Raw genomic sequence first — 26681 nt, 5'->3', positions numbered from 1 at the left:
GACAAGGAACAGCGTGGTCAATAGGGAAGTTGTGAAGAAAAAAAAGAAAGGAAAGTTAAGGAAAAATATTAGTGAAAAAAAATTAGTGGGAAACACAAAGGATTCATGCGACAAAAGCATAAATAACGTCGCAACCACCGTGGAGATCGCGTGGCTACACGTAGTCCCACCTGGCAACGAATTAGAACCATTATTCCAAGACGCTAGAACCTTTCCTTGTTGGGAAGTGAGGTTTACAATATATAAAAGGGGGTGAGCTAAATTGTAATATTGCAGGAATACCCTTGAAAGTTCGGAAAAGTACGGAGTCCGGTGTTGTGAGGAGCGTAAAGTATATGACCGGCAATTGTTGGTGCTATTTCAAAATAGGGAAGTGCTGTGGTACAAGCATTTTTGGGTGTTTTTTATATATTTCATATATTTTGGTTTAATAATTATAAATATAATTTTAATGCATAAAAGAAATCCCTGTTCGATCTCCGTGCCCATGTAGACACTTGATTATGTTCTCGTTTATACTCTCCCCCCTACCCCTTCGCACGCTTTCTCCTCAACAATGGGCTGGGTACACAATGCCTCGCCCGAGGTAGAAGCTGCCTCGCAGTATCCTCTCATTCTTGGCGTATGTTTGAGTCTTACCGTCGTAATGGTTTTCACAGTTTCCCTGAGACTTTTCCTTCGAGCGCGAGCCAGTCGATGGGCAGCAGCAGATTATTTGATGGTTGTTAGCATGGTAAGTTAATCTGCGTTCTGATACAAGGGATAATACAACTAATTCTTGAGCAGGCATTTGCTGTTATATACAGTGCACTCTGTATTTCTCGTGGGTACCGCTAGCTCTCCCCGTAGCCGCATGAAACTTACAGTCGCAGAGAGTCGATATGGACTTGGACTTCCGTTGAAGCAACGACCAGCAGCAGATTATCTAACATATTCTAAGGTCAGTAACCTTTTTCTGCATCTTAGTTTGACACTATGTGTGGTTACATTCGATTAGCAAACTGACAAAAAGGCAAATAGATCAACTATGCAGGACGGCCCTTTTACCAGGTTGGCATCGCAGGGTTCAAGGCTTCGCTTTGCCTGAGCTATCTACGATTGATATCTGGAACATCAAAGCGGGCTTACCGAATTGTGATTTGGATTGTTATTGCAGCATCTACGTTGGGTCATATCGCCGGTGCTCTTAGCTTGATCTTCAATTGCACACCAGTAGGAAGAGTCACACCCTACAAATGCCACATGCGACCACAAGCTGACAAGCATTCGCCCACAACAGGTTCGACGATCATGGAACAATCGTGTACCAGGTACATGCCTTCCCGTGGGCGGCCTATTCTACGGTCTCGCAATCTACACCATCATCACAGATGTGACCATTATCGTGCTTCCCATTCCATTGCTCCTCGGTCTCAATATAAAAGTCGCACAAAAGGCTGGCGTTGTGTGCCTTTTCCTGCTCGGCCTCTTTACCACGGTTTGCTCTATCATGCGGCTAACTCAGATCCAACGTGTGGCTTTCGGAGACGGGAACTCAACAATGCTTGTGTTGTGGGGAACGATTGAGTTCAACGTGGGCGTAAGTGGAATGACTGGCTTTGTCCGAAATATGATGGCTGATTTGTCTGTGTTAGAACATCGTCACTTGCATTCCATACCTGGCGCCTCTACTCAAGGGCCTCGTGCGGGGAATCGCTTCGACCGGTGACAAATCAAAGCAGTATTACTATGATAGTCAAGGCAGAAGCTACTTGATGGATAATTGGTCGAAAGATCAGAATTCGCACATGCGGTCAACTGCTTCCGGCGGCCCAAGGCAGCCAAAACGAACACCGAGTGAGGAGCTCATTTTGGCCACTCGGGAGCCCGAGCATGGGGGTATCGAGAAGACAGTAGAGTATAGAGTTTCTTTGGAAGGCAGGTCAACCAAATAGGAAGTTTCCTGACCCGCCGAACTGGCGCCAATTTTGGCTTTTGTACGGATAACTCTCTTTTCGTTCATACAGGTACTAATTATGTTAGAAATTGGATTAGTCCTTTTTTGCTTTTTTTTTTCTTTTCTTTCATGCTTACCCCCCTCCACTCCGTACCCCTGCACCCCTTGCCTTTTGTGGCGTTTGAGTTCATGGCAATAATATTTTTGCGGTTGCAACATCCGAGAAACAACAAGTTCGCGCTCTATCTACTACTAGCAAAAATGGCCGGCCGACTTGAGAAATCTGCGATCTTGAATTTCCGCATAACAGGCTTTGGGGTGTTTTCTTTTTGAAGACATTCTGCTTCCACTTGGTTGGCCGAATCTTGGCCCGGACGGGATCCACAGGATCAACCCGTTCGGCAGTGCCCCATCCGCGTGCCCCAAGTACCTACGGACATACTCTGTACTCCGTACATATGCACAATGCGGCAAATGAACCGGCCATAGGATGGGATCGAGCCCGGGATGTACCGGTTGTAATCAAAATGTAACTTTGTTAATCTGAGTCTAGTTAGTACAAGGCAACAAGTCTCAGCCCTTGATTCATTCACAAACTCAAATTAGATAAGTTCAAACTGGTAGCTCCCGAATCGGATACTGAAGCGGATACCGCAGGCGGTATCTTGCCTATCCTCCAATCAACGTCCATCCTCGTGATCTGACCCCAATCAACATCATTCTGCCGTAACATGGGAGCCGTCCCAAGGGACAATGTAGCCTTTATTAAATCTTATTTTATGATCCTTTAAATCCTTTCGGGTTAGGTAGCCCACTAGAAGGATTACGGATAATTTCCGTATTGAAGTCCACACGCAATACTCCCAACAGAAATTGGTCTAGCTAGTGGCACGACTAATTGTGTGATTTGGCACACGGTCAACCCACCAGCGGGGTAGGGTAAGACATGGTTTGAGTTGTAAAGATTGAGGCAATCAAACTGAACTGTGTTACTGTGTTGCCAAAACTGTGCACACTAATTTTGTTCACCATGTCTGATTCTCCCGTTCTGATCATCGGCGCAGGTATCAGTGGCCTCGTACTGGCCCAATACCTTCAGCGACACGATGTTCCGTTCAGGATCTTCGATCGAGACTCCGCAATTGATGCCCGAAGTGGTGGATGGGGTCTGACACTGCATTGGTCACTCCCCGCCCTGCGTGAATTATTGCCAGAACACCTCGTGGAGCGGTTCCCTGAAACATTTGTCAACAAAGAAGCGTCTGCCCGAGGCGACGTCGGTCGTTTCCAGTTTTTTGACCTTAAGTCGGGAGACGCATTATACAATATTCCTGCCGCGGAGCGCATTCGCGTCAGTCGCGTTCGCTTGCGACAGTTATTGACAACCGGCGTGGATGTTGAAGTAAGTCGTAATATTATCGTCTTTGGAATAATCTCATTCTACTCTTACCTTTGATGGGCGCTAACACCGTTCAGTGGAACAAAAACTTTTGTAGTATCGAGTCTACAGCGGATGATATCACCGCACATTTTGAGGATGGCACATCTTACACCGGGCGGCTACTGGTCGCATGCGATGGTTCACGGTCGCGCACACGCGAGATTCTCTACCCAGGTTTACAGATGAACCAGTTACCCGTGCAGCTTCTAGGTGCATCGACACTATACAGCGCGGAGGAGCTGGGCGGCATTGAGTCAATCGACCCTTTCATATTCCAGGGCTCGCATCCTGAGTCCAACGTCTTCCTATTCTTCAGTTGTAAGTCCGCCAAATCCTCCCCTCTCCTCTACAGGTTATTGATGTCTTTAGTTCTGGACACCCCGAACAACTTCGAGAATAGTAGCAAGGACCGTTACCACTGTCAAATCATCACCTCCTGGGCAGATTCGAAGGAAATTCCTGTCCCAGACGCGAACGCCGAGCGGATCGCGCTGATGAAGAAGTTGACTGATAATTGGTCGGAACCATTCCGCTCGCTGGTACACAAGCTTCCCGACGACGTGGAAGTGCGCTCGATTCGCATTGAAGATTGGATGTTCAGCCGGGGCAGGGCACACGCGCATCCCCGGGCGGTCTTGATGGGTGACTCGGCTCACACAATGACTATGTGTATGTGATTCTTTCAGTCATTATTCTGTGGCCGTGGTAGCATTTCTAACCCAACTAGTCCGCGGAGAAGGCGCCAACAACGCGATCGTCGATGTGCTGGATCTCGTGAAGCGTGTTGATATGTGTCAGCCAAGGTATGAATCTAACTACCTCCAACTCTCTTTGACTAGCTTCATACTAACGATCGCTATTTCAATCGCCAGCTCCTTCGATTCCGAATCCTTGTTATCCTCCCTTGCGGCATACGAAAAGGATGTCTTCGCACGAGCCGAGCCTAGCTTCCTCAATTCCAGGCAGGCATGTTTAGATGCTCATGACTTTTCTAAAATTGAAGGAAGTCCACTGGTTGGGTTACGAGATTTGAAGAAATCTGGCTGAAGTTACTGGGATCTGTCACATGTGATTGTATAGAAACTGCGAAATCCCACGCCGTGTGGAACTATTTTCAAGTGGAAACGAAATGGATCACACCAGAATAAAGTACTACCAATATCAACTAGCCGTTGAAATTAAGACCTCGGGATGTTATGGGTGTTGGTAGTTGCTCAGGTCGATCCGAGTGCTTATCAATGCCAAGCCCCCTAGCCTGTCTCACTCCCGCACCCGACCTCCACACATTCCATTTCTCCTGGTACCAGCGGAAAATCTAGGCCTGGAGTTATCAACTCACATTGAGAAGAAAAGGGCATTGAAATGCAAGGCTGACGGGCAATGAACGGCACCGCGTCAAACCAAGCGGCCACGGTGCGCGTATCACAGCGTCAGCCGCAAGCCTGCCGAGGTAAATGGCGATCTTTTGCTGCTGCGGCCTAATAAGCGACTGACATGATGCAGAATGCACGAAGCGCAAACGCAAATGCGACAAACAAAATCCCTGTTCGAGATGTAAACGCTTGAATCTGAAGTGCTCAATAGAAGTCGTGCAGCTTAGACGCAACGCTGTGCAACATGGGTCAGAAATTCAGTTTTTACGTTCGCTTTTGGTAGACGCTGAATCGTCTCCGCCTGATCCAGTACCCCATATTGTTCAAAAGATCAAAAATCGAATATTTCGGCTGGAGACCGGCCACGATCCTACAGAATCAGATGTATCCAACCCCACTTCGGCACAAGAGGAATCAAGTACAACTGAGGACCGTGCACCTAACAAAGTGGTGTCGCTCAGTTCAACTGAAAACACCGCACATCAAATTGACTCGTCGCTTCTCACAGCTATTGAACATCTTGCTTGGGGTCGTAATTCCGCCGGATGCTTCCCTCACCGGACGTGCTCATGCCAGTATCGCAAAGATGGACTCCAATCACTACCAGGCCCTTTCCCAGCCAATGGACTCAATCCGGGCCTGAACTCCTCCTTCCCTAGCACTACCGACGCTCAGAAGCTGATCAAGTTCCATATATGCCATGTGGCCTGGCATCATAATTGCATCCATGGTCCAACATTTCTCGAGCAATGCGAGTTATTCTGGGAGTCTGGGAGATTTGATGACCCTCTATGGCAAGCGCTGTACTTTTCTGTCTTGAGTGCCACCGTCAGCTCGATTCAAAATAGTACGAAAGTAAGAGAACTTGTTGCTGTCGACCTACAGGCAATACCATCTACACAACAGCTGTTCTCTGCTATGGTGCAAACCCTCTACAAGTCAGATTTTCTAAGCAATCTCTCCGTATACTCTGTTCAAGCAATCGTCATATCAACCGAGGTCGCTCATAATCTTGGCTTGAGTGAACTGAACGCAACTTTATTCAATGCTGCAGTACGTATTGCCGAATGCCTCGGGATCCACAAGATTCAGGATCAATCAACAAAACCTGCTCAAAACAAAGATGAATGGGATGAGAAGGTGGAGCGAGAGGTGGGAAAGAGACTATGGTGCCAAATGATCATCCAAGACCATTTCGCCATACCTTTTACCGACACCTACAGCATCTCTCCGATGCATTTCTCGACAGGTCCCCCCATGAACGCAGACGACTATGACTTGACGGATATGCCTATCACATCTCCAACGATAAGCACGTACATCCGCGTGCTCGTGAATCTGGCGGAATTGATGCCCGGTCTAGTTGACGGATTGGGTCCAATGAGATCCAGAAAGCCTATTCGAGAGCAATACGAACATATTCTGCATATAGACCAGAAAATGAGAGCGATTGTGAAAAACATACCCCCTTTCCTCCTGCGTGTCGATAAGACCAAGGAGGCACAGATTCCATGGCTTGCTATCGCTCGACGAAGTCTCGCTATCACTGCAGCCGAGAAAATTATCATGATCCATCGCCCGTTTCTCTTCCGCTCTTTCAATGATCAAACATATACCTATTCAAGACGTACTTGTGTTGCCGCTGCAATGACAATTTTGCGCGAGCACGAGGTAATCATAAGAGAAGGGGATATCTCGATATGGACTCATACAGCTTTTGCGATTACCGCTGCAGTCATTATGTGCTTCGAGGTTAATGCAACTGCAGAGACCCAGGTCGCTATCGCCCAGACCCACAAGGATGCAATAGTCGCGGCTCGCACCCGGCTTGCTGATCGAACTAATGACGTGCTTGCTCAGCGAGGTGTCGCGTTGATTGATGCTATCTTTACTGCCGACGTAACCTCAGACTCTGCAGGACTTGGTACCAAAATGATTGATTTTGGTCAAATTCTGGCCAAGTTCTCAACCTTTACGAGAATGAATATTGGACCCGATACCCCTGACACATCAGTTAGCAGGTTCTCGAATGCTGATTCCCAAGATGTAATCGGTGCTCATTTTAATGAAATGCAGCCGGCATGGGATACAGCCGAAGACATCGATTTTGATGCATGGTTCAATGGAACATTCCACACTCTACATGACCCGCTTCAGTTTTGAGAAAAGCGAAACGCTTGAAGCGACTCTTTCATTGAGCTATTTTGAGCTATTTCAGATATCTATTTCAGCCATTGCTATATCTTTAATTCATTCCCTCACATAACCTGTGTCGTTGACTCCCTCGTAATCCCGGAAGGGCTTGGGGGGAGTTGTGCTTGTCATTGTGCACTGCCAAAGCAACCTCCTCTTATCCTCCTGCTCCTTGTACTTGGCCAATTGGCCAGTAATACTATGCATTACACCTCTGTTGTGGAAAATGACCACATCACCCTCTTGCCAATGGTGGGCATAGATGTTCTCAGCAGCATATATCTTACTCTGCATCTTGTATACCACTTCTCTAACCTTCTCAACATCATCCATCACCGTGATCTTACCTGTCGCTTGGTTCCGTGTGGTGAGCTTGTAAACGCAACAACCATGCACCTGGAAGAATGGCCGGTCGGGATTGAGTGGGTTTCGCCAGACCATCTGATAAACGTTGTGAGCCGATACTCTTTTCTATTGTGTGAAGTCCGAAAGGCAACTTACTGGATGCTCAGCGACTTTGTCCCACGCCCATTCCGACAGTTTTTCCACTGGTACCTCCCGTCCAAAATTGGGGATCGTCAGACCATCTTCGGACGCTTTGCATTGTCGGATATACTCGTATGCTTGAGGAGCATAGGTGACTGTGGTATTGAGAGCGAACTCTTGTTCCTCCGGCGTCAACAGAGAAAATACTCGAGCGCCGGAAAAGACTATGTTCAGTCAGTCGGCGGACCTATCTGCGTTTGTTCGGTTTACTCACAAGCCGTAGCTCCAGCACCGATGGCCTTCTCTTTCCCATCGGGGAACTTGATCTTCTGATCCGGTACATTGGGAATGCGGATTGAGTGCAGGATAGTCACTTCACCTGGCAGACGCTCATAGAAAGGGGTATCCATGTGCCAGCGGTATGGGCGGGTATAGCCATCATCTAATTCCTCTTGACTGAGAGGCTCCTCGTGAAACAAGGTGTGATCCTGTCTCGCTGGTCAGCCATAAAAGGTTTGAAATGTCGGTCAGATAGGGGATACGAACAAGATGCACCACCTCCAACTCCTTCAGACCCTCATAATCCTGGAACTTCCCCGAGCCAATGATTCCAACCTGGGGGGCTCTGGGGATCCTTCCAGCTTTGTACGCAGATAATATGTTTTTTGGGTCGCTCACGGCTTTCTCTCCGGCGGAATGGATGTCGGATGCATTGGGGTCGAAAATCTTAGCGAGCTTCGGCAAGACGGTAGGGTCAATGCCTTTTTGATTTCTGATGACAACGACTTGATTCTCGAAAAGAGCTTTTCGGAGAGTATCTTTGTCGTTGTCGGTTAAACGGTCCAAATCCAGCATGACCATTCCTGGAGGCAGTTGGACTTCCGCGCCAATGGCGGAGCTTTGTCTGATTTCATCAGACAGCAGATTGAATGTCAGACTGGTTGATTCAGGCATTGCGCACTTTGAAGGGATTTTCAAAATTTTCAACTGGTGATGTTGGATATATTGTCGTCGTGGAGTATAACGCTGCCTTTAAGCGGAGACGAGAATGGGGTAGAGCGGACGAGATGACCGATTTGTACCACCATTTTTGATAAGACCAATATCTCAAATCTGCCTGGTCCCAACGCGTAATCCCTTTTGTATTATTAGCTCGATGGATTAGCAATGATGCTGTGAACCTACCTGGGTATCTCCATGGACGGGTGAGCTGCGGAAGCTCACCCGCACCGTCCTGATTGGCCCTCGTGGTACTATGTACTACAGAACTTGGAATATAAAGCATGCACAGTCGCTCCGTGGTGGTATTTATATTGGTCTCATCCTGATATTTACTTCAGCCGCTTTATTCACAATGGCTACCATGACTCTTTCTTGCAGGTCTGTTACCAAGCCCGATGATTCTCAGGTGGACTTCGGGGCTGAACTCACGGGCTTCGATGTTGAAGCAATGACAGGTAAGCAATGCCCGAAGCCGCTATACTGTTTTCAAATTCTAATTATTATCAGATGACGATTTTGAATTTCTTCGTCGCACATTGTATGAGAATCAAGTCGTCGTAATCAAAAGCCAAGGCAAACTCTCCCCACATGCCCAGTACGAACTCACTCGACGGTTCGATCCTGCTGCCGGTGTCTATAGTCATGGGAAATCAATCGACAAGCGCAGCGTCCTCCATGCTGACTTGACAACAATTCCTCATCACCCGCAAGTCCAAGTTATCGGCAGTGGCTTCGTCGAAGAGTATGAGGGACTCTCAAACATCCGCCTGAAACACCCACACCACAAGACGTTCCACAAGAACCCCATCTCGCCCGAAGAAGACTATGATTATACACACTTCTACCGCTGGCATATTGATTCTGCCATGTACAACCTCGATCCGCCTCTGGTTACCACGTTGTTGGCTGTCAAAGTCCCCAAGGGCCGCCGCCAGACCTGCCGGTATGACGATGGCACGGACACCACACTTGACGTTCCTCTCGGAACAACGGCATTCTTCAGTGGATATCGCCTTTATGATATGCTTTCAGAGGAAGATAAACATTTCGTCCGCACCAGCAAGGCTGAATACGCACCTCATCCATACATCTGGATGAGCAACGCTAAGTCACGCTCCAATGGGTTGGGGATTATATCAGAAGGATTAGAGCTTGCCGAAGACCAGTTGCCCCCTTTTGAGGCTTCTAAAATCAAGGTATATCCTATGGCTTGGAAGAATCCCGTCACTGGCAAGATCGCAATGATGGTTTACCCAACTTGTGTGAGGAAAATTCATCTCGAGAACGGGCAGGTTCTTGACAATCTCGCCGAGATTCGAGAACGACTATACAAGATGCAAAGACCGGCCATTGATCCTTGCTATTTGTATACCCATGACTGGGAGGAGGGTGATCTAGTACTTTTCAACAACCATGGTGTGATGCATTCGATTGTTGGTTCTTTTGAAGAGGATGAAGTGCGGGTGTTCAGACAATGTAACATGGCAGCCAGTCGACCTCCTTTGGCACCGGAAGATCTCGTGTCTAATATTTAGTACATGTATGAATATACATATGTCCAGACGCTTCTCATTTATTATATCACTAAACTCCCCGTCCCAAGCTAGCAATTAGTTGATCATTATATGTCTCGCGCACTTCACACGAGGAGAGCCTCAATGTTGAGAGCCCAGAAGACCAGCAACAATCTGGTGGGCGAGGCCACCTTGGGCATCTAGTTCATTTCAGATAGATATATGTGAATTGTTCAATTGCACATCTTCTTACACGTCTTTAAATCCCACAAATCCAAACCCATACATAATAAAATTGACACATAATGATTATTGTGGTGTGGAGTGCACCCTCCACCTTCCATCTCTCACTTCTCTCTCATTTCTCTCTCACTTCTCTCTCACTGTACCCCCTCTTATCTCCCAACCACCAAGATACCCTTGTAAGACATAGCCAATATACAATGTGAGTTATGTATCTTGCTAATTGACCTTAATAGGCGTGATGAAGCCCCCGACCTCCGCATAGGTGAAAGCTTCTTCACACCCCCCATTGTTATGTTTAGCAACATCAATCAATATCCGGATCAACACCTCGTACCTCGTCAGAATCGAAGTGACACTGTCATCCCCGCTACCACCTCTGGCACCGCAGAATATCCTCCTGGTGCCCTTGCCGCTCACATCAAGCGGCTCAATTATAACGAGGCCCGATATCGCAACGATGGTTAGCTGAAGTCCAACTCCATCAAGGTTATGAACCTCATGTCCGCAAAACGCGATCCCACCCTTCGCCCAGAAACGGCGCGGTCAGGCGCAACCCTGAACCAAATTATCAACGAACTAGTCGAGAACATCGAGTCTGCGCTTATGCAGGTTGTGGGTGTTCCCCCATAGCAGCCATGTGTCCCCTGCCAGCGGGGTCTTGGCCCATGGAACATCTGTGTGGTTTTTGAGAGTAACTCAGACCTGACTCCATGCGCAGGATGTTGCTTCGGGGGCAACGACATAAGGTGCACTCATTACCAGCCACCTCCTCCGGACAACATCTTCGGCCCACGAGTGGGAGAAATTGGCCAACGAAGTCAAGTCTTGCCAGCACCTGCGAATCGCCGAGGAAAGCGCTCGGAGCTGGTACACCGGGGTCGTGGCTTTCCGCCAAGACGTGGAGGGGCTTATCTGTAGAGGTAGTTGTTCCGGTTCCCCTTCCCTTTGATACTATGGTTGGACTAGGGATATAGGGAATACGTTATAAATCGCCGCGTATTGGTCAGGGAGTCGGAGGCGATATGCCTATTTCCCTACATATTCTAGGATTCGGAATGGTCCGATCTATCGTGGAGAGAGTTTCCTGGTAGTACCTTCCTTTAGCCTTAGGCTTTTGGTTGAAAGGGTTATAATGTCGTTCCGTTTGAATGCTATTCCTTGGTGACGCTTGTTGTAGTGGGCCGCTTGTGATTCGGTAGCTTTTCGCGTAGCTCCGTTAGCTTTTCAAATCTGTGTTGTGTTGCTGGAGCCTCCTTCTCTACGCTGCCGTCCCCGGCGCGTATTTGAAAATTTGGGTTGAACCCCAGAAGGGCTTGGAATGGGGACATTCCAGTTGTTGCGCTCGGCGCATTGTTACAGGCGTACTTGGCTGACCGGAGTATTCCAGGCCACGTCCTTTGTTGCTCGTCAATGCGGAAAGCGAACACAGAGACCGTGAAATCGAAGATCTCCGAGAGGATATTGGCTGGCTCCAAAAGCGAATCACCGAAATCAACCTAGCCCTTGATGAGACCAGGAAAACGATGAAAGTGCTCGCTGAGACTGTACAGTTCCATAATCGCCAAGTTTCTCGGGCTCGGGCCGATAACGAGTTGCATTACCAGCGTAACCAGGAGCTCCGCTGTCTGATTCGTGACGGTGAATGGCTTCAATGAGAGGAGGACGAGGCTGCAACACCGATTGGCCCCCGTCGCCATAGCCGTGGTCGTGGTCGTTGCTAAGTGGTGCCAAATTGTTTGGCCAAATACCTTGTTTTCAATGTTTTCCATCTCAAATCACTGCTCGCCGCACCAAAAAAATAAGTCGGTGATTAGCGGTGATTAGCGTAACGTGAATTGAACTCTTTTATTCCATACTAGATAATTAGTATCAGATCACTAACTAGAACGGCATGCTGTCGTGAGAGTTACTAAGATAGAACTTTGTGAGACTTTCTAGATTAGACCATCCGTAAAATAAGTCACTCTCCGAAACAAGTACTATATTAACCTTCAGGACTACTCCCAATAGAAATATAAAAAAAAAAGCTGGGCGAGACTTAGTGGGCGAATCACTAATCGCGCCATCACCGCACTGGCCGCTTCATTTAGGTTATGTCCGCTGCAGCACGATGCAGTACTCTGGATTTGAAGCTACAGGCCGAATTTTATACTGGATTAAGATAATGCTTATATTCAACGGCTTAAAGTAAAATGTGAATACCTAGAAGAAGTTGCTACAATCTTACAAATAAATGCTTATCTGTTATCACGTGCCCCCCCTTTCCCCCTAAACATGATACATTGATACATTCCTTTGTATTGGACTATGGGGAGACGCATAAAGGTCTCCAATACTCCAATAATGACACCTTTTTCTATAAATCGAATCAGCCACTAATGGATTGCTTTGATTGGTCTGGGGTCGAATCCTGAAGGTCGAATTTGGAAGCGATTCCCCAAAGAGAATCCTGTGGAGATAAGCTCATCAAGCCGCCTCGGCACGCCATTCACCATTTAAGCACCTGCCGCCACCGAAGTCACCCCCGAGAATGTTCCCTTTGTACTTGGCATGAGTGGCCTAAATTGTAAAACTCCGTTCTTATGTTCCTTTTTGATCTTTTTTTTTTTTTGGTGATGTTATTCCTACTTTGCCGCGCTCTTACTACTTGGAATTACAGTACCTCATATATAGATGGTTTAGGGATGTATAAGATAACCCCCACTTATGTGAACGCGTCGTATGCCTGCGCGGGGTTGCATACTATTAGGTAGGCACCTAGGGAGATTATGGATCATCAACCAATTATTTGCCAATGTAACTTTGTTGCAGGGATATATATCGGTAGCGTAATAGTAAATACTAAACAGTTGTAATCCGATGAGACACCCCCAAGCATACGGCAAACAATCCGGTAGGTCGCCCGACCTATTATCTAGTCTTGCGGGTATGCGCCAGTAAGTGTTCATAGCTCAACCGGTCAGACTACCCAAGTTAGTATGAAGCCATATGGATGTAGACTAACTTTCAAGATTTGGCGTATTTGCAGGTCGGAGGGAACTTGTTGCCATTCTGGGTGGATCTATCGTGACCGTCGCATGCTGGCTTGGCCCAAGCCACGCGAGCAAAAGAAAAAAAGGACCAGCTGCGAACTGGTATTAAGAACCCAGCTTCCGGTGTTTTTTCTATATCTCATCCCATTATTATTTTTTCCCGCGCTCCAGCCTAAAAATTAATACAGATATGGCGAGTTCCAAGGATCCCGCTAAAGATCCAAATATAACGGAGGCGCCGGCGGTAGCGGCAGATCTCGAATCTGAACACACCAGTCAAGATCCAGGAGAATGGCTGTACAAATCGGACAGAGCAGAGCTCACAGAGATCACACCAGTCGAAGCGTTCAAATGGAGTGTGGAGGGAGACCAGTCACCTTGTAGGTTGACCTATATATCCCAATTACCGACAGCTGATGTTAATACTTCTTAGTTCCGGAGGTTGCGGCCTGTGTGTCCAACAAAGATGATCCCACGATGGCCTGCAGCAGTAAGTCATGGATATTCCCTGTTAAGGGGCTGAATTAACTCTCCATTACAGCTGTTCGGGCTTGGATATTGATGACTGTCTTTGTTATACTTTTCTCCGGAGTTAATCAATTCTTCGGCCTACGATATGTATGCTTCAGGTCCCTCCAATTATTATTCACATATTTGCTAACATTTCCAAGCCTTCCCTCACAATAGGCTACGTCGTCGCTCAAATCCTCGTTTTCCCAATTGGCCGAGCATGGGAAAAGCTTCCTAGGTGGAGGGTTCCTCTAGGAAAACTTACATTCGATGTCAACCCCGGAAAATTTACCATCAAGGAGCACGCCTTCATTGTTATTGTGAGCAAGAGCCAAGCTTCAGTTTCGTGGGAATTCCATCATGAATTACATCTAACAAACCAAAACAGTGCGTCAATATCAGCGCCACCACCGCTTATGCCCAAGGTGCCTTAGTAGCAATTGTCAGTCCTGTATATTGGAACCGCGACCTCGGACCAGGCTTCTCATTCCTATACCTTTTGACAACTCAGATGATCGGGTAAGTTGATCCTGGGTTTTCCATGTTATGCAGTCACTGATATTTCCTAGATTTGGTCTTACAGGTCTTGCCCGCCGTTGGATTGTGTACCCTGCTGCCTTGGTCTGGCCTACTTCACTGTCATCCACTGTTCTTTTCCGGGCGCTACATGAGCCTGAAAGCCGTACGCCAGCCAATGGTTGGACTATTACGCGGTATCGCTTCTTTGGCTACGTTACGCTATTTGCATTTGTTCTATTCTGGTTCCCGGACTACATCTGGACAAGCTTGAGCACTTTCGCTTTCGTGACGTGGATTGCGCCTACCAATCAGAAGGTCAACACGATTTTCGGAGTGAGTCTGCAGAAATTCTGACAGTTTGTACACGCAACTAACCCTAGCCTGTTTAGATGAATTCCGGATTAGGTCTGATACCTATCAGCATCGACTGGACGCAAATCAACTACGCTGGTTACCCCCTCATGACTCCCTTCTACATCACATGCAATGCCTTTGCTGTCGTCGTGCTTTTTTACCTTTTCTTATCGCCAATTTTATACTACACTAATGTGTGGTATAGCGCATAGTAGGTTTCCAGTCTGACGGAGGGAATTTCCAATATGCTGACGATCTAGCCTTCCTCTCCTCTCTTCTGGCACCTTCGACAATACGGGAAGCTCCTACAATGTATCTCGTGTGCTCGACTCGGCTTTAGACTTCAGCGAGAGCAAGTACAAGGAGTACTCTCCCATGTACATCTCAATGTCTTATTCCCTCACCTATGGACTATCTTTCGCTGCGGTTACCGCAATCGTGGTCCACACCTACCTTTACAACGGAACCGAAATTTGGGCCAGGCTTAAGAATGCACAACATGGAGGTGAAGATGTTCATCGCCGACTGATGCGTCAATATAAAGAGGTCCCGGAATGGTGGTACGGAGTTCTCACGGTGATCGTGCTGGGACTGGGTATCTTGACGACCAGATACTGGGACACCGAGCTGCCAGTTTGGGGCTTTATCGTGGTTTGCTTCGGATTGGCAGTGCTTCTCATTGTCCCTGAGGGTATTCTGCAAGGAACGACAAACCAGCGCGTGTTCCTCAACATCATTACTGAGATGATCGCCGGATACGCCTGGCCCGGAAAGCCCATCGCTAATCTGATGGTGAAATGTTACGGTTATAATGCAGTCAAACACGGCATGGATTTTGCTCAGGACTTGAAGCTCGGGCAATACATGGTATGCTCCAATTTCCCTCTGCTACTCGATTTTTACTAATTATTTAGAAAATTCCTCCCCGTGTTCTATTCTTTGGCCAGATCTATGCTAGTATTCTAGCAACAGCGACTCAGACCGGAGGTATGATGTTTTATCGAATCTGTATCGTGATTTTATGCTAACGAAAGCAGTCTTACGATGGATGATGGGGCACATTGAAAATCTTTGCGAACCAACAAACAAGGAACGTTTCACATGCAACGGTGCCAAAGTGATGTACAACGCTTCCCTAATTTGGGGCACCATTGGTCCGCAGCGGATGTTCCAGTCTGGACAGGTGTACAATGGCCTTGTCTACTTCTTCCTCATTGGGGTGAGTCTTCAAACACATTGATTTTATGTTGCTTTACTGACTCTTCAGCCCGTCGTTACTGTAATCGTGTACTTCATTTACCGACGCTACCCCAACAGCTGGGTTCGCTATATCAACGTTCCCATCTTCTTCAATGCGGCAGGCAACATTCCTCCTGCAAACACCAGTATGTCTCCCGAAACATTCCTGATGGATTTATTCTAATCTGACCAAACAGCCCAATACTCCCTGTGGTTCATCGTTGGATTTGTCTTCAACTACCTGATCCGCAAGCGTGCATTTGACTGGTGGAAGCGTTACAACTGTGAGATCCTATTTTTCAAGTTTCCCCTTCTGAGAATAAGTCACTAATTCACGATGTGCGTAGATTTGCTCCAAGCTGCCATGGATACCGGCACTGCTATTGCAACGATCATCATTTTCTTCGCGCTGGGTTACCATGCTATCACTTTCAACTGGTGGGGAAACACAGTGGGATCCAATACGTACGATGCGAAGTCCGTGCCTTGGTTGACTGTTCCCAAGGGAAGCTTTTTCGGAAAGGGTCCTGGCGAGTTTTGATTGAAGACGTATATATGATTGAATCCTTTTACGGCACGCTTAGCGCTAGAAGAATATGTTACTACTCCCAAGAGATTGAAGGATAGAAGGTCCAAACACGAATGTCTAATTTAACATCATAAAATTACACTCCTCCGTGCTAATGCCTGTTTCGTGCCTAAAAGAAGTAAGCCAGACGGAGTCGGTCCACCTGTAGGTATACTGGTTGAATATAGACTTGCCAGCTTAACGCCTACGTATGTGTTGATACATTACTACTAGCGTTGTTTTACTTAAATTACCAGCTATCTTGCGGTCAAAAGCCGAAGGGGGAAATGTATACTCCGTACATTAATAAATAACAGTGCCCGCTAGAGTGCCTTGTGTACCTGTATCTCACATCAACTGCCCGGGTGGTCTAGTGGTATGATTCGCGCTTAGGGTTCACCCAAAGCATTATTGCGCGAGGTCCCCGTCAATCCAGGGCTCTTTTCCATCTTTTTTTTTCTTATTTTTTTTTTTTAATTTTTATACTAAGATAGTTTTAATTAACATGCGTAGATAAATAATAACTATGCTGGTCGGGTCATTTTTCGAACACCCTATAGGATAACCTTCATGCATACACAATATGATTAATTCCACTCAAAAGGCCCGGGGGATATCCATGGACAACATACCATCTTTATTTAGTGCCTAATCTACCTGTGTCTCGTCTCATTCCATATATTAAATATGATGGATTTCTCACAAGATCTTCAGTCTATAAGGAATGCCGATAGATATTATGTATGAATATAGCCGTGGTTTGTGTCATTTCATGTTGAAAGAACAATCCAGTTAATGGAGCACAATGGAGCACATGCGCTTTCTACATGTTAGACATAAGTCGCGTACTATTAGCTATTAATGCAAGAAATAACAACCCTGAAGCGATGATTCCATAACACATCTGGCTACTACAACTTTGAAATATATATGGACTTGGGTCCTCGGGAGGGCTCAGTGATGATTATATAAGCAAGCACAAGGTTTCCGAGGCTCAAGGTTCAAAGTTCCCCGGAATCCGTTTGTTGTTTATCTTAACCTCCAGGATGCTCAGGAGCAAGGTCGTATAATATAATTCCAGAAACTCCCGAGTGCCTCATGGTCACTTAATATACAGGACTCAATCTTAACTCGAAATTCCGAGATATCTAGCGGGTCGAGCGCGTGCCAAGCCAAATGTATATGCTTTGGATGTTGGAAGTCTCGCTTAGGTCCCGTAGAGAACAAGACTTTGAACGTAAACCTAGAATATTGCAAGGTTTTCTTTTTAGTTTCTTCAGCGGGCACGGCAAATTACCGAGTGTCGAGCCAATTGTGACGGGATTCTAGATGGAAGTTGCTCATATGGCCCGAGAAACGCGCAATTGCGGCGATGATGTCGTGATTCACGGATGACCCCACCCGCATCGTTTGAACCACCCAACGCTCTCAGGTACGTCACCCATGCTAGAAACAATGTATGATGTGTTTAGATAGAATATAACATGGAGAGCTATGCACGTTAGGTGACCTACTCGAAACACAAATTGCTAATCAAGGTACCTACCCATCGACACTTTAGATTTCACTTGCACGCATGTCAGAACCAAGCATTATATTACCTTGCAGAAATAGCCCCTTTGGAGTTTAGCCTGAATTTTATATCCCCACTTTGTCCATATAACCTTCCATGCTAGGTTGCGAGGGCCGTGGGTTCTATTATTATTATGCAATTATCCACCTGGACCGTGCCGCCAGTTGAGCGTGCGGTTTATAAAACTCTGCCTTCTCCCATCTTTGCCGTCATTTTCAACCTACTGAGATTGAGAGAACGAGCAAGATTGTCAGAATGGCCTCTCAAAAAGACGTTGAGGTAACGGTATCGCCTCCTGTCTCACCAACCCCCTCATCAGAACGGGATGAAAACTATGAGTTTTATAAACAACACCAAGGCCTCGAATACACAGCAGAGGAAGCCAAAAAGGTTCTGCGCAAAATTGATATACGACTCATTCCCCTACTGTTCTTAATCTACATGCTGCAGGTGAGAATATCGTGTGCCTCGCTCGTTGAAAGTCAAGTACTAATCCCTTGCAGTATCTGGACAAGAACAGCATCAATTTTGCCTCTGTCTACGGCTTAAAAAAGGGAACACACTTAGAGGGACAACAATATTCATGGCTCAGTAAGCTTTCGATTGCAAGAACTTATAATGCAAGTCACTAATCCAATCAGGCTCCATTTTCTACTTCGGATACCTCATTGCGCAATGGCCTGCAGGGTTAGCATTACAAAAACTACCCGTTGGCAAATTCCTTGCCATTACTACATTAGGTGAGAGACATCCCATGAGAACTCAGAATGTGGATTCAATACTGGAACTATGCTAAGAGGAATAGTATGGGGTGGTTTGCTCATGACGACACCTGCATGCTACAACTTTGCTGGAATCGCAATCAACCGCTTCCTTTTAGGGATGGTCGAAGCAGTTGTAACTCCTGGGTTTGTTCTTATGACCGGCATGTGGTACACATCTGAAGAACAACCCCTTCGACTGGAGGCATGGTACTGCACTAATGGTATCGCGACAATGTTCGGAGGGTAAGTGTCGAGCAAATACTCACATTATATTGGAAATGAAAACCGGAAACTAATTAGATATAGTCTTATTGGCTATGCGGTCGGACATATCACCACTGGACTTCCACGATGGATGTACGTCTTCCTTATTTTTGGAGCCTTCTCCATCGCGGTGGGAATTCTTGCCCTCATCTTTCTCCCTGATCTCCCGTCGACTGCCAAATTCCTCAGCGAGCGTGAGCGAGCGATAGCTGTTGAGCGTGTCGCCATCAACCGACAAGGTGTCAAGAGCAGTCAGTTCAAATGGTATCAGGTTCGACAAGCGGCCGAAGATCCGAAGACCTGGCTTTTGTTTGTCATGGCTATTGGTGCACAAGTCCCGAACTCAGCATTAACCAGTGTATGTCTTCCGTTAATTACTAGTTGGATGTGAGCGAAGCTAATAACCAAAACAGTTTACTTCCATCATCGTCGGCACTTTCGGATTTGATACGCTTGGAACTCAATATCTGCAAATCCCTGGCGGTGCAGTTCAGTTTGTCACTCTTCTTCTGGGAGGTTATATCGCAACAAAGTTCGATGGCAAATTCCATTCACGGTTTGCATGCATGATCTTTGCTTGCACGGTCTGTATTATCGGATCGGGTCTTCTTGTCGGACTACCGGACACCAACAAATGGGGCCGCCTTGTCGCACTCTGGCTATGCTATTTCCAAGGCCTGGGATTCAGCATGAGTCTGACAATTGTTAGCTCCAACATTGCGGGATATACCAAGAAGCAAGTCACCGGTGCTCTTTTGTTCACTGGATACTGTGTGGGAAATATCATTGGACCTCAGACTTTCAAGTCCAGCGAGGCCCCTGGGTACAACAGTGCTTACATTGCGTATGTTGCCATTCGTCTTTATATAAAGATGTCAATTAACTGACAATTTCTACAGGATGCTCGCTGGCTACGCAGTGAAGTTGGCCTGCATTGTCGCTTTATATATCTATATGTACCTCGAGAACAAGCGTCGAGACCGCGAAGCAATCGATGGCCAGGAGGCGGAGGCAGAAGGTGTTGAAAATGGCATGCTGGTGAGTTTTGAGTCCCAAGAGGCCTTGAGATAAGCTAACTTATATCCCCCAAGGACAAAACGGAGATCGACAACAAAGGGTTTAGATATGTTCTGTAAAGAGAAATTTATTTTCGACTATGCTTTTGCTCTAAAAGATTTATTGCTCTCTTCAAAACACGCCGGAAACGCTAGAAACAATGAAGGTTTTAGAACTGAAGTAAACCAAATTTAAATCGAAAGTGAAAGTAAATTGAAATTGCCCAATAACTGACTCATGGTCAGGTAAAGAAAGCACACATCCACACCATTAGTGAGTACCTATCATAGAACAATATACGAATCTCCTTGAATAATATGTATTTTGTTTCCATCCGTGACGGTAATGAAAGGCCCGAGCCATTATGGAGACGATGGTAATGGTCCAATTTCTACTATTCCAAAGGCTAATAAGGTTGAACTGTTTCCTAGTGCATAATTGCCGCTTTTAGCATGGTCCTGAGCCTCCTAGTACGTGCTTTAGGCCACTTTGAATAGCCCACTTAAACAGTATACACTATGAAGATAAACTAATTTTGTAAGTCCTCTGCTTTTGGTCTCGAGTCAACTGGTGTTGACGCTGGTTACTCCTTCCCTTTTAGGAACTCCTTCCCTTTTAGGATCACGAAGATAGATGAAAATCAGAGAACGTACAAAGACCGCCTATCTCCATAATATATGCCATTTACATAGACTGTGTAACGAGCCTATAGCACTTACTAGGAGCTGATGAACCAACTAAACAACTTCACTTATAGACTTCCCGACAGTTCAACGTTATGGACTGTCAAAATAGTCGAAATTAGATAAAAGTTTCTGCCTTTCAGCATTCTAACGATAGTTCTGGGCTTTAAATTTGCCTTCAGTAGTGGAAATCAAATCTCGTCCATGGAGATATCTAAATTGTTCTATGTTAGTTATTTACTAGCACTGGGTCGGAAGTTTCAGTCTATAGTATAATATGACTACTAATACATCTTTCATCTAGGATTTTCATTCCTCCAGGGCTATCCGTTTGGGTTTATCTAATACTTCGAAGCCCTCTTTATACCTAACAATCTTAGCTTAGAACATAGACAACTGAACACCTCACTAATAACTGAGGTATTCGTTATAAGTATTCTACGGCCATTTAATCGCAACCCCGTGTTCCCGCTAGACTCGATGTACCCAAGCATACATTTGCCAACATACGGTGGTTATAGATCAGATGGCACACTTTATATTAATGTTTGTCTGGAGGCAAGAGCGTCCCCGAGGCCCTTCCTGTTTGGGATTGTTTACTTTGATATAAAAGGTGTCCTCAGCAATTGTCTCTATTTACTTCTTCCATCATATCCTCCACCATTTCATCAAAGACCTACCCTCATCTACCGTCTCTTTAAAGATTCACTTTCATCTATCATCTCACGCATTCCATCATTATTTGATTCATCTGTTACCCCAGTTTGATGGGAGAGACCATTATGGTATTTCGCCCCTCTTTTAGTTGGTCTATTCGTTCAAAGGACCAGTTACTAACAACGACTACACTATATAGACTGATCAATACGCACACCTTGTGCGCGAAGATTTCGATTGGTGGGAGGATGTGGAAAGCGATATTGCTATGAAGACTAAAGCTGTCGCTCCCATCACTAGCACAGCCCCTAAACTGGTATTTATTTATCCCCACTTCTATCTTATACACCTACTCAAGACGTTATATACTTACATTTACTGCACTATTTAGGAGAATGAATACGCGTCTCTTCTTGTGCGCCAGAAGTTTGACTGGTGGGAGGATGTCGAGAATGACATTACCAAGAATACCAAAGCACTCGCTGGCGGCACTAACATCCCCACTACGGACACCAAAAACCTGGGTACAGCTTGCACTGGCCCTGCCACTGCCATCAAACTGGTATATATCCTCACTTCTGTCTTGCGTAGTTGAGAATTAAACCCTTTCGAGACTAACAATAGCCACATTATATAGGATGGCGAGTATGCCCAACCTTCTGTTCGCGAACATTGCGACTCGCCCGATGATGTTGAGAATGACACTGCCATGAAGGTCAAATCCCCTTCTATGGACACTGGGCACATATATACAGCTTCCACCGACCCTACTACCACAAACAAACTGGTATCTATCCCCACTTCCAGCTTGCCTAACTTTTTGGATTAGATAATAACGATGTATACACTATAGGACGATAATGACTCCCAGTCTCCTGTTTCCAATGACTGCTGGAAGGATGTTGACAATGATATCACTGTGGATACCAAAGCTCTGACTGTCACCCCCACCAGCCCTACCACCGCAAGAAACCCGGTATTTATCACCACTTCCAGCTCGCATAACTCTTTTAGACCGCACGAACTAATGATATATACACTATAGGAGGGCACGGATGCTCAAACACCTTTTCATTGCGACTGTTCAAAGGATTCTGAGAATGATATCACGGTCGAGACCGAAGACCTGGCTGTCATTTCCACCAGCCCTACCGCCGCTAGCGACCTGGTACCTATCTCCACCTTCATCTCACGTATCCGTGCCAAAACTCAGAGACTAATAATTGCTCCACTATAGAACGACGAGTCTGTCCAACTTCTTCTAAATGAACATGACAACTGGCCGGATGATGCTACAAACGACACCGCCGTGGGCACCGGAGACCTGGCTGTCCAAAACGAGCTTCTTCCCACAACAAATGGGCCTATTAATGAAGATTGCAACTGGCCAGAGGATGCTGAGAGTGACATTTCCATTGGTACCGAAGATCTCGCTTCCACCAGCGAGCTTCATGCTACAACCAACGGCCCTGTCACAGCCGTTGAATTGGTATTTATTCTCACTCCTAGCTCTCCTACCTCTTTGAGACCTTGTAAACTGACTGTGATCACACCGTACAGGATGATACATATGCTCAGCTCTCAGACCCCGATACATCCAATCAGTTCATCGACGAGTACGAGTACCGAGAGTTGATCGGTAGAGAAGATCCTGCCATTCATCATTGGAACTGGTTTGGATGGCCAGTTTATCAACCAACCACAACCCCACCGGCGGTTTCCCTGGCATTCATGCAGGCTGAGCCAAAGGTCCCACAGGGAAGGGACCGACTCCGTGTAGCTTCCATCATGAACCGCGCTATTCATCAAATTGATCCCGTCATTTTGAGGGTCAGCAGGGGAAATGAAGCAGTTCTACAAACGCATGGGTCGGCACTCGTTGAGGCGTGCAATGATGACACCTACAACTACTATTCCCTCCACGGGAACTGGATGAATGATGACTTCGCAATGCGGCAAATTATCGTTCCAGATGTTGCTGGGACACCAGCAGTACGTTCAACCAGCGATGGAAATTTTGCAATTTGCAATGGTATTTTTGAAAATGAACCCCTTATTTCTCGAAACGAGTGGGTAGATTGGCAAGACGAACTGGTTGCTGCCACCAAGCAGTCCAGTGGATTCCCTCGGAAAATGACCTGGAAGCCATCACCTTCCAATCTCAAGATCAAGTCTATGGCATCCGAGCAGCTGCCCCTAAACCAGCTTCTCACTTACTCCTTTGTGCCCCTTGAGATCCTGAGCAACATTATCAAAAAGGCCGGGGTTGCCCCAAAGAAAATGATCTACGCACCCATTTCTTCTTCCACCGGAATCATGGAAACCGTGACCAGGAAGGCTTGGTCTGGTCGCAAGAGTATTCCTGATACACCAATAACTATCCGACCTGGGATCATGGGCGATCTCATCAAGAAGACTTGGCCTACTCCTTGTGATTCCCTTCGCAAATCCTTTGTTTTTCCATCATCGGCGCAATCATGAAGAAGGTTTGGCACTTGATAAAAGCTGTTTTCAATTCTCGCAAGTTTGTATCCGAGATTCTTTCAATGTTGTCAAACTAAAGTAACTTTTATTTTGGTTGAGATTGAGTTTGATCTCACAATACAGTCAATTCAGCATTGTTGTTCTTTCTACCGTCGATTTACTTTTGTATTTCTTTCATAAACTTAGATATCCCGGTTCACCTTTCCTGTTAGTGAACATGACAACTGTTTAGAGGATGAGGAGAACGACATTGCCATGGACTCCAAAGACCTGGCTGTCGAAAATGAGCCCCATACTACATCTAACGGTTTATTCAATTAAAATGAAGGAATGATAGGCTTTCAACTTTCATTGAGATATGAAGGTAGCGCAAAACCAGGTTCGCAGATAAAAGAAATGAAACAGATAAATCGAGAATAACCCCATGTTTTTTTGAAAGCTTTCCTGTTTTCATACATATCAAATTCCAAAAATCAATGCGCCATCTGGGTATGCCAAAAAATAAACCAAAATGTAAGCTTAGTCTGTCCTTATGCAAAGGGTGCAATGACCAAAAGCCAAACTGAACGCAATCTGAAGTGAATCCAAAACCAACGTGAATCAAAAGCCAAAGTGGATCCAGTCCAAAACCAATCCAAGAGGATTCAAAATCACATAGAAACCAAGATCAAAGCACAAACGATGCATCAGACAGAGTATAAACAAATGTCTAGCTGAACCTGCCTTTCAATGATTTGATCACTGATACCAGTCCCTGACGAGCCTTTGCAAATGCATACTTGATTCCCTTACGACGACCAAAAACAGGAGTAGGGAAAGAAAAATACTCCTCAGGTGGTGCTCTAACAATACAAGTCGTGATCTTGCGAGGTGGCTTCTTTGTTTCCTTGATGGTCTCTGGCTGTGGTGCATTGGTGGTTATATCTGGTAGGATGGATTCGCACTGGCTCAACGGGGAAGGCTTCGGCTCCCAAGTCAGCCTCCGCGGAAGCCCAATCCAAGAGTCATCACAGGCTTGGTTGCGAGACTCTGCCCACTGGGACACTGATCGAATCGCACTGGACTCCACGAAACCATTTCCAATGGCCAAATCTGGGGCCTCGTAAGTCCGCACATCGCCAAAATCGGTTGTAGTCTCGTCGCTTGGGTCGTTTGGATCATCCATCCATCTCCCGTGAGGAGAATAATACTTGAACACACGTCCAGTGGATGCACGTACAAGCTCTGATCCCCGGAGCTCGAACAAGGCATTGGTGGTGCCGTCCAGAAGTACAAGAACAGGGTCTATGTAGTCGCCCGCTCGGTTCAGAAGTGATAGAATTCTCCAAATGGCGCTGCCTTGGGGGTTCTTACGGTTCGCTAGGATTATGGCAAGCGAATCACTGGGGGAGGTTGCGCTGTGGGTGTAAGTTCGCACCCCCACCCAATTGAAGTGGTGGATTTCCTCGTCAGCTTCGATCCAGGCTTGACGGTCAGCAAAGATGTTATTGACAGACTGCTGTGCAATTGAATAGACTTCAGATTCCGCATTTGGTGTCAATCGCTCCCGACGAAACTCGTCTTTGGGGAGAGGCTCCTCGTCACACGAAGATGCGCTAGTGGTCTCATTGAACTCAGTTTGTATTTCATCGGATGGGCTTGAAGTGGAATCTGCTGTTCCATGAGCCCAGCCCCACAGCTCATCCCACACCTCTTCGTATAGGGTTTGACAGGATGGCTGAAATTGGGGGGTGGGAGCGTGATTGGGGGTCGGGCAACGCTCGTTGTACCAGGCCGTATCAAGCACATGGTGATTAATAGACTTCGGCATGACCATAGGTAGATTCGCCTTAGCTAGAGCGTCTTCAACATCTTCGGCCCAATCAAAGTTGGTCCGGCGAAGAAGGTCATCCATGGACGCAGTCTGGGTTGAAAAACATTCATGTAAGCTTCTCTCAGGTTTAGGTACAATGTTCAGAGGAGCTATATAACAAACCTTGGCAGGGGAAAGCATGATTGATGATAGGATTGCAATATTCGATAGATTTCAATGTTGTTGATAGATTTCAAGAGTGATATTGATGTGTTGAATATGCGTATGTGAAGTTAAAGTTAGAGAGTAAACAATATGGTATCTAGGAAGAGGTGTTAGGTTACCGTGGGGTTTGTATGCTGCTGAATGTGGAAGGAACGCGCTCCTATGCTCTTTCAGTCTGAACAAAAGGATCACACGAGGACTCAAGGGAAGGCGCCGAGATTATGATTGCTATACACTGTTTGATGGGTATAACCAACGCTATTTATCAAATGCATCGGGGGCAGTGACTGATCTTTAGACATATTAATCGATGCCCTCCAAAGAAGTATAGACAATGGCATTCATTTGATCTTTGTCCAGCTACAACGAGTCTTGTGTTATTGCTCATAATGGTACACTTAGCTCTTTGTCAACTTAAAGATGACCATAAAGATGACCATCCCATTTAGAGCATTTCCCCTCAAAGAGAAACTATCTCTTTGACCAATTCCAACAAGACTAGAAGCTTTGTCTCTCATTTTGGTCAGCCTGAATCGCACACAAAGAATACAAGGACTTGTATTCAGAGACAAACTCCATTATGTGCATTAGCTCCGAATAATCGTGCCAAGTGCCCAATATACCATCGCTGTTTTGATGAAGTCCACCAGATAGCGAGTTGCAAAAAGTAGGTATCTTTTTTATGGCAAACCAATACAAAGAATACATGAATATAAGATGAGCATAACATCGATTTCCTTAACTCTTAAACTAGCTAAGGCGAAAATAAA

General features: G+C 46.2%; 11 protein-coding genes across 11 annotated transcripts; 8 read left to right on the top strand and 3 right to left on the bottom strand.

Annotated features, from left to right (window-relative positions):
• Nucleotides 1–467: 467 nt before the first annotated feature.
• On the top strand, nucleotides 468–1996 carry N7455_004906 (uncharacterized protein). Its single transcript, XM_040961086.2, has 6 exons — nucleotides 468–733; nucleotides 787–823; nucleotides 873–940; nucleotides 1021–1212; nucleotides 1280–1579; nucleotides 1635–1996. Exons 1-6 carry the CDS (start codon nucleotides 557–559, stop codon nucleotides 1932–1934), a joined length of 1074 nt encoding a protein of 357 aa, XP_040808436.1. The 5' UTR covers nucleotides 468–556; the 3' UTR covers nucleotides 1935–1996.
• A 970-nt stretch (nucleotides 1997–2966) lies between these two features.
• Nucleotides 2967–4424, top strand: N7455_004905 (FAD-dependent oxidoreductase; the record flags this gene model as incomplete). The annotated part of the gene is made up of 5 exons (XM_040961112.2): nucleotides 2967–3338; nucleotides 3413–3695; nucleotides 3747–4046; nucleotides 4105–4180; nucleotides 4250–4424. 5 exons carry the CDS (start codon nucleotides 2967–2969, stop codon nucleotides 4422–4424), a joined length of 1206 nt encoding a protein of 401 aa, XP_040808457.2.
• Nucleotides 4425–4757: 333 nt separating this feature from the next.
• Nucleotides 4758–6913, top strand: N7455_004904 (uncharacterized protein; the record flags this gene model as incomplete). Its single annotated transcript, XM_040961078.2, has 2 exons — nucleotides 4758–4827; nucleotides 4881–6913. The coding sequence occupies 2 exons, from the start codon at nucleotides 4758–4760 to the stop codon at nucleotides 6911–6913; spliced, it is 2103 nt and encodes a 700-aa protein (XP_040808491.2).
• Nucleotides 6914–7000: 87 nt separating this feature from the next.
• N7455_004903 (TauD/TfdA family dioxygenase) lies at nucleotides 7001–8383 on the bottom strand (the record flags this gene model as incomplete). The annotated part of the gene is made up of 4 exons (XM_040961115.2): nucleotides 7001–7384; nucleotides 7445–7653; nucleotides 7704–7917; nucleotides 7976–8383. The coding sequence occupies 4 exons, from the start codon at nucleotides 8381–8383 to the stop codon at nucleotides 7001–7003; spliced, it is 1215 nt and encodes a 404-aa protein (XP_040808458.2).
• A 400-nt stretch (nucleotides 8384–8783) lies between these two features.
• N7455_004902 (TauD/TfdA dioxygenase family protein) lies at nucleotides 8784–9966 on the top strand (the record flags this gene model as incomplete). Its single annotated transcript, XM_040961106.2, has 2 exons — nucleotides 8784–8886; nucleotides 8939–9966. The coding sequence occupies 2 exons, from the start codon at nucleotides 8784–8786 to the stop codon at nucleotides 9964–9966; spliced, it is 1131 nt and encodes a 376-aa protein (XP_040808463.2).
• Nucleotides 9967–10482: 516 nt separating this feature from the next.
• N7455_004901 (uncharacterized protein) lies at nucleotides 10483–10821 on the top strand (the record flags this gene model as incomplete). Its single annotated transcript, XM_065604913.1, has 2 exons — nucleotides 10483–10651; nucleotides 10724–10821. The coding sequence occupies 2 exons, from the start codon at nucleotides 10483–10485 to the stop codon at nucleotides 10819–10821; spliced, it is 267 nt and encodes an 88-aa protein (XP_065461813.1).
• Nucleotides 10822–11342: 521 nt separating this feature from the next.
• On the bottom strand, nucleotides 11343–12084 carry N7455_004900 (uncharacterized protein; the record flags this gene model as incomplete). The annotated part of the gene is made up of 3 exons (XM_065604912.1): nucleotides 11343–11687; nucleotides 11740–11908; nucleotides 12074–12084. 3 exons carry the CDS (start codon nucleotides 12082–12084, stop codon nucleotides 11343–11345), a joined length of 525 nt encoding a protein of 174 aa, XP_065461812.1.
• A 1329-nt stretch (nucleotides 12085–13413) lies between these two features.
• Nucleotides 13414–16386, top strand: N7455_004899 (uncharacterized protein; the record flags this gene model as incomplete). The annotated part of the gene is made up of 13 exons (XM_040961068.2): nucleotides 13414–13603; nucleotides 13657–13713; nucleotides 13765–13841; nucleotides 13895–14053; nucleotides 14122–14252; nucleotides 14303–14585; nucleotides 14642–14817; nucleotides 14867–15473; nucleotides 15521–15593; nucleotides 15644–15825; nucleotides 15874–15991; nucleotides 16043–16129; nucleotides 16193–16386. 13 exons carry the CDS (start codon nucleotides 13414–13416, stop codon nucleotides 16384–16386), a joined length of 2334 nt encoding a protein of 777 aa, XP_040808481.2.
• Nucleotides 16387–18241: 1855 nt separating this feature from the next.
• On the top strand, nucleotides 18242–20150 carry N7455_004898 (putative MFS transporter; the record flags this gene model as incomplete). Its single annotated transcript, XM_040961094.2, has 8 exons — nucleotides 18242–18436; nucleotides 18490–18577; nucleotides 18628–18726; nucleotides 18792–18993; nucleotides 19057–19372; nucleotides 19428–19858; nucleotides 19914–20052; nucleotides 20106–20150. The coding sequence occupies 8 exons, from the start codon at nucleotides 18242–18244 to the stop codon at nucleotides 20148–20150; spliced, it is 1515 nt and encodes a 504-aa protein (XP_040808467.2).
• Nucleotides 20151–21535: 1385 nt separating this feature from the next.
• N7455_004897 (uncharacterized protein) lies at nucleotides 21536–23891 on the top strand (the record flags this gene model as incomplete). The annotated part of the gene is made up of 8 exons (XM_065604911.1): nucleotides 21536–21538; nucleotides 21610–21726; nucleotides 21802–21972; nucleotides 22048–22197; nucleotides 22264–22386; nucleotides 22456–22578; nucleotides 22648–22899; nucleotides 22971–23891. The coding sequence occupies 8 exons, from the start codon at nucleotides 21536–21538 to the stop codon at nucleotides 23889–23891; spliced, it is 1860 nt and encodes a 619-aa protein (XP_065461811.1).
• A 712-nt stretch (nucleotides 23892–24603) lies between these two features.
• On the bottom strand, nucleotides 24604–25887 carry N7455_004896 (uncharacterized protein; the record flags this gene model as incomplete). The annotated part of the gene is made up of 2 exons (XM_040961124.2): nucleotides 24604–25797; nucleotides 25870–25887. The coding sequence occupies 2 exons, from the start codon at nucleotides 25885–25887 to the stop codon at nucleotides 24604–24606; spliced, it is 1212 nt and encodes a 403-aa protein (XP_040808494.2).
• Between the last annotated feature and the right edge of the window lie 794 nt (nucleotides 25888–26681).

The sequence above is a fragment of the Penicillium solitum genome (assembly GCF_028829755.1).
Source record: "Penicillium solitum strain IBT 25940 chromosome Unknown utg000003l_segment0_segment0, whole genome shotgun sequence".
Lineage (NCBI taxonomy): Eukaryota > Fungi > Ascomycota > Eurotiomycetes > Eurotiales > Aspergillaceae > Penicillium > Penicillium solitum.
The sequence above is the reverse complement of the archived record's forward strand: the minus strand, read 5'-3'. Positions and strand labels throughout refer to the sequence as shown.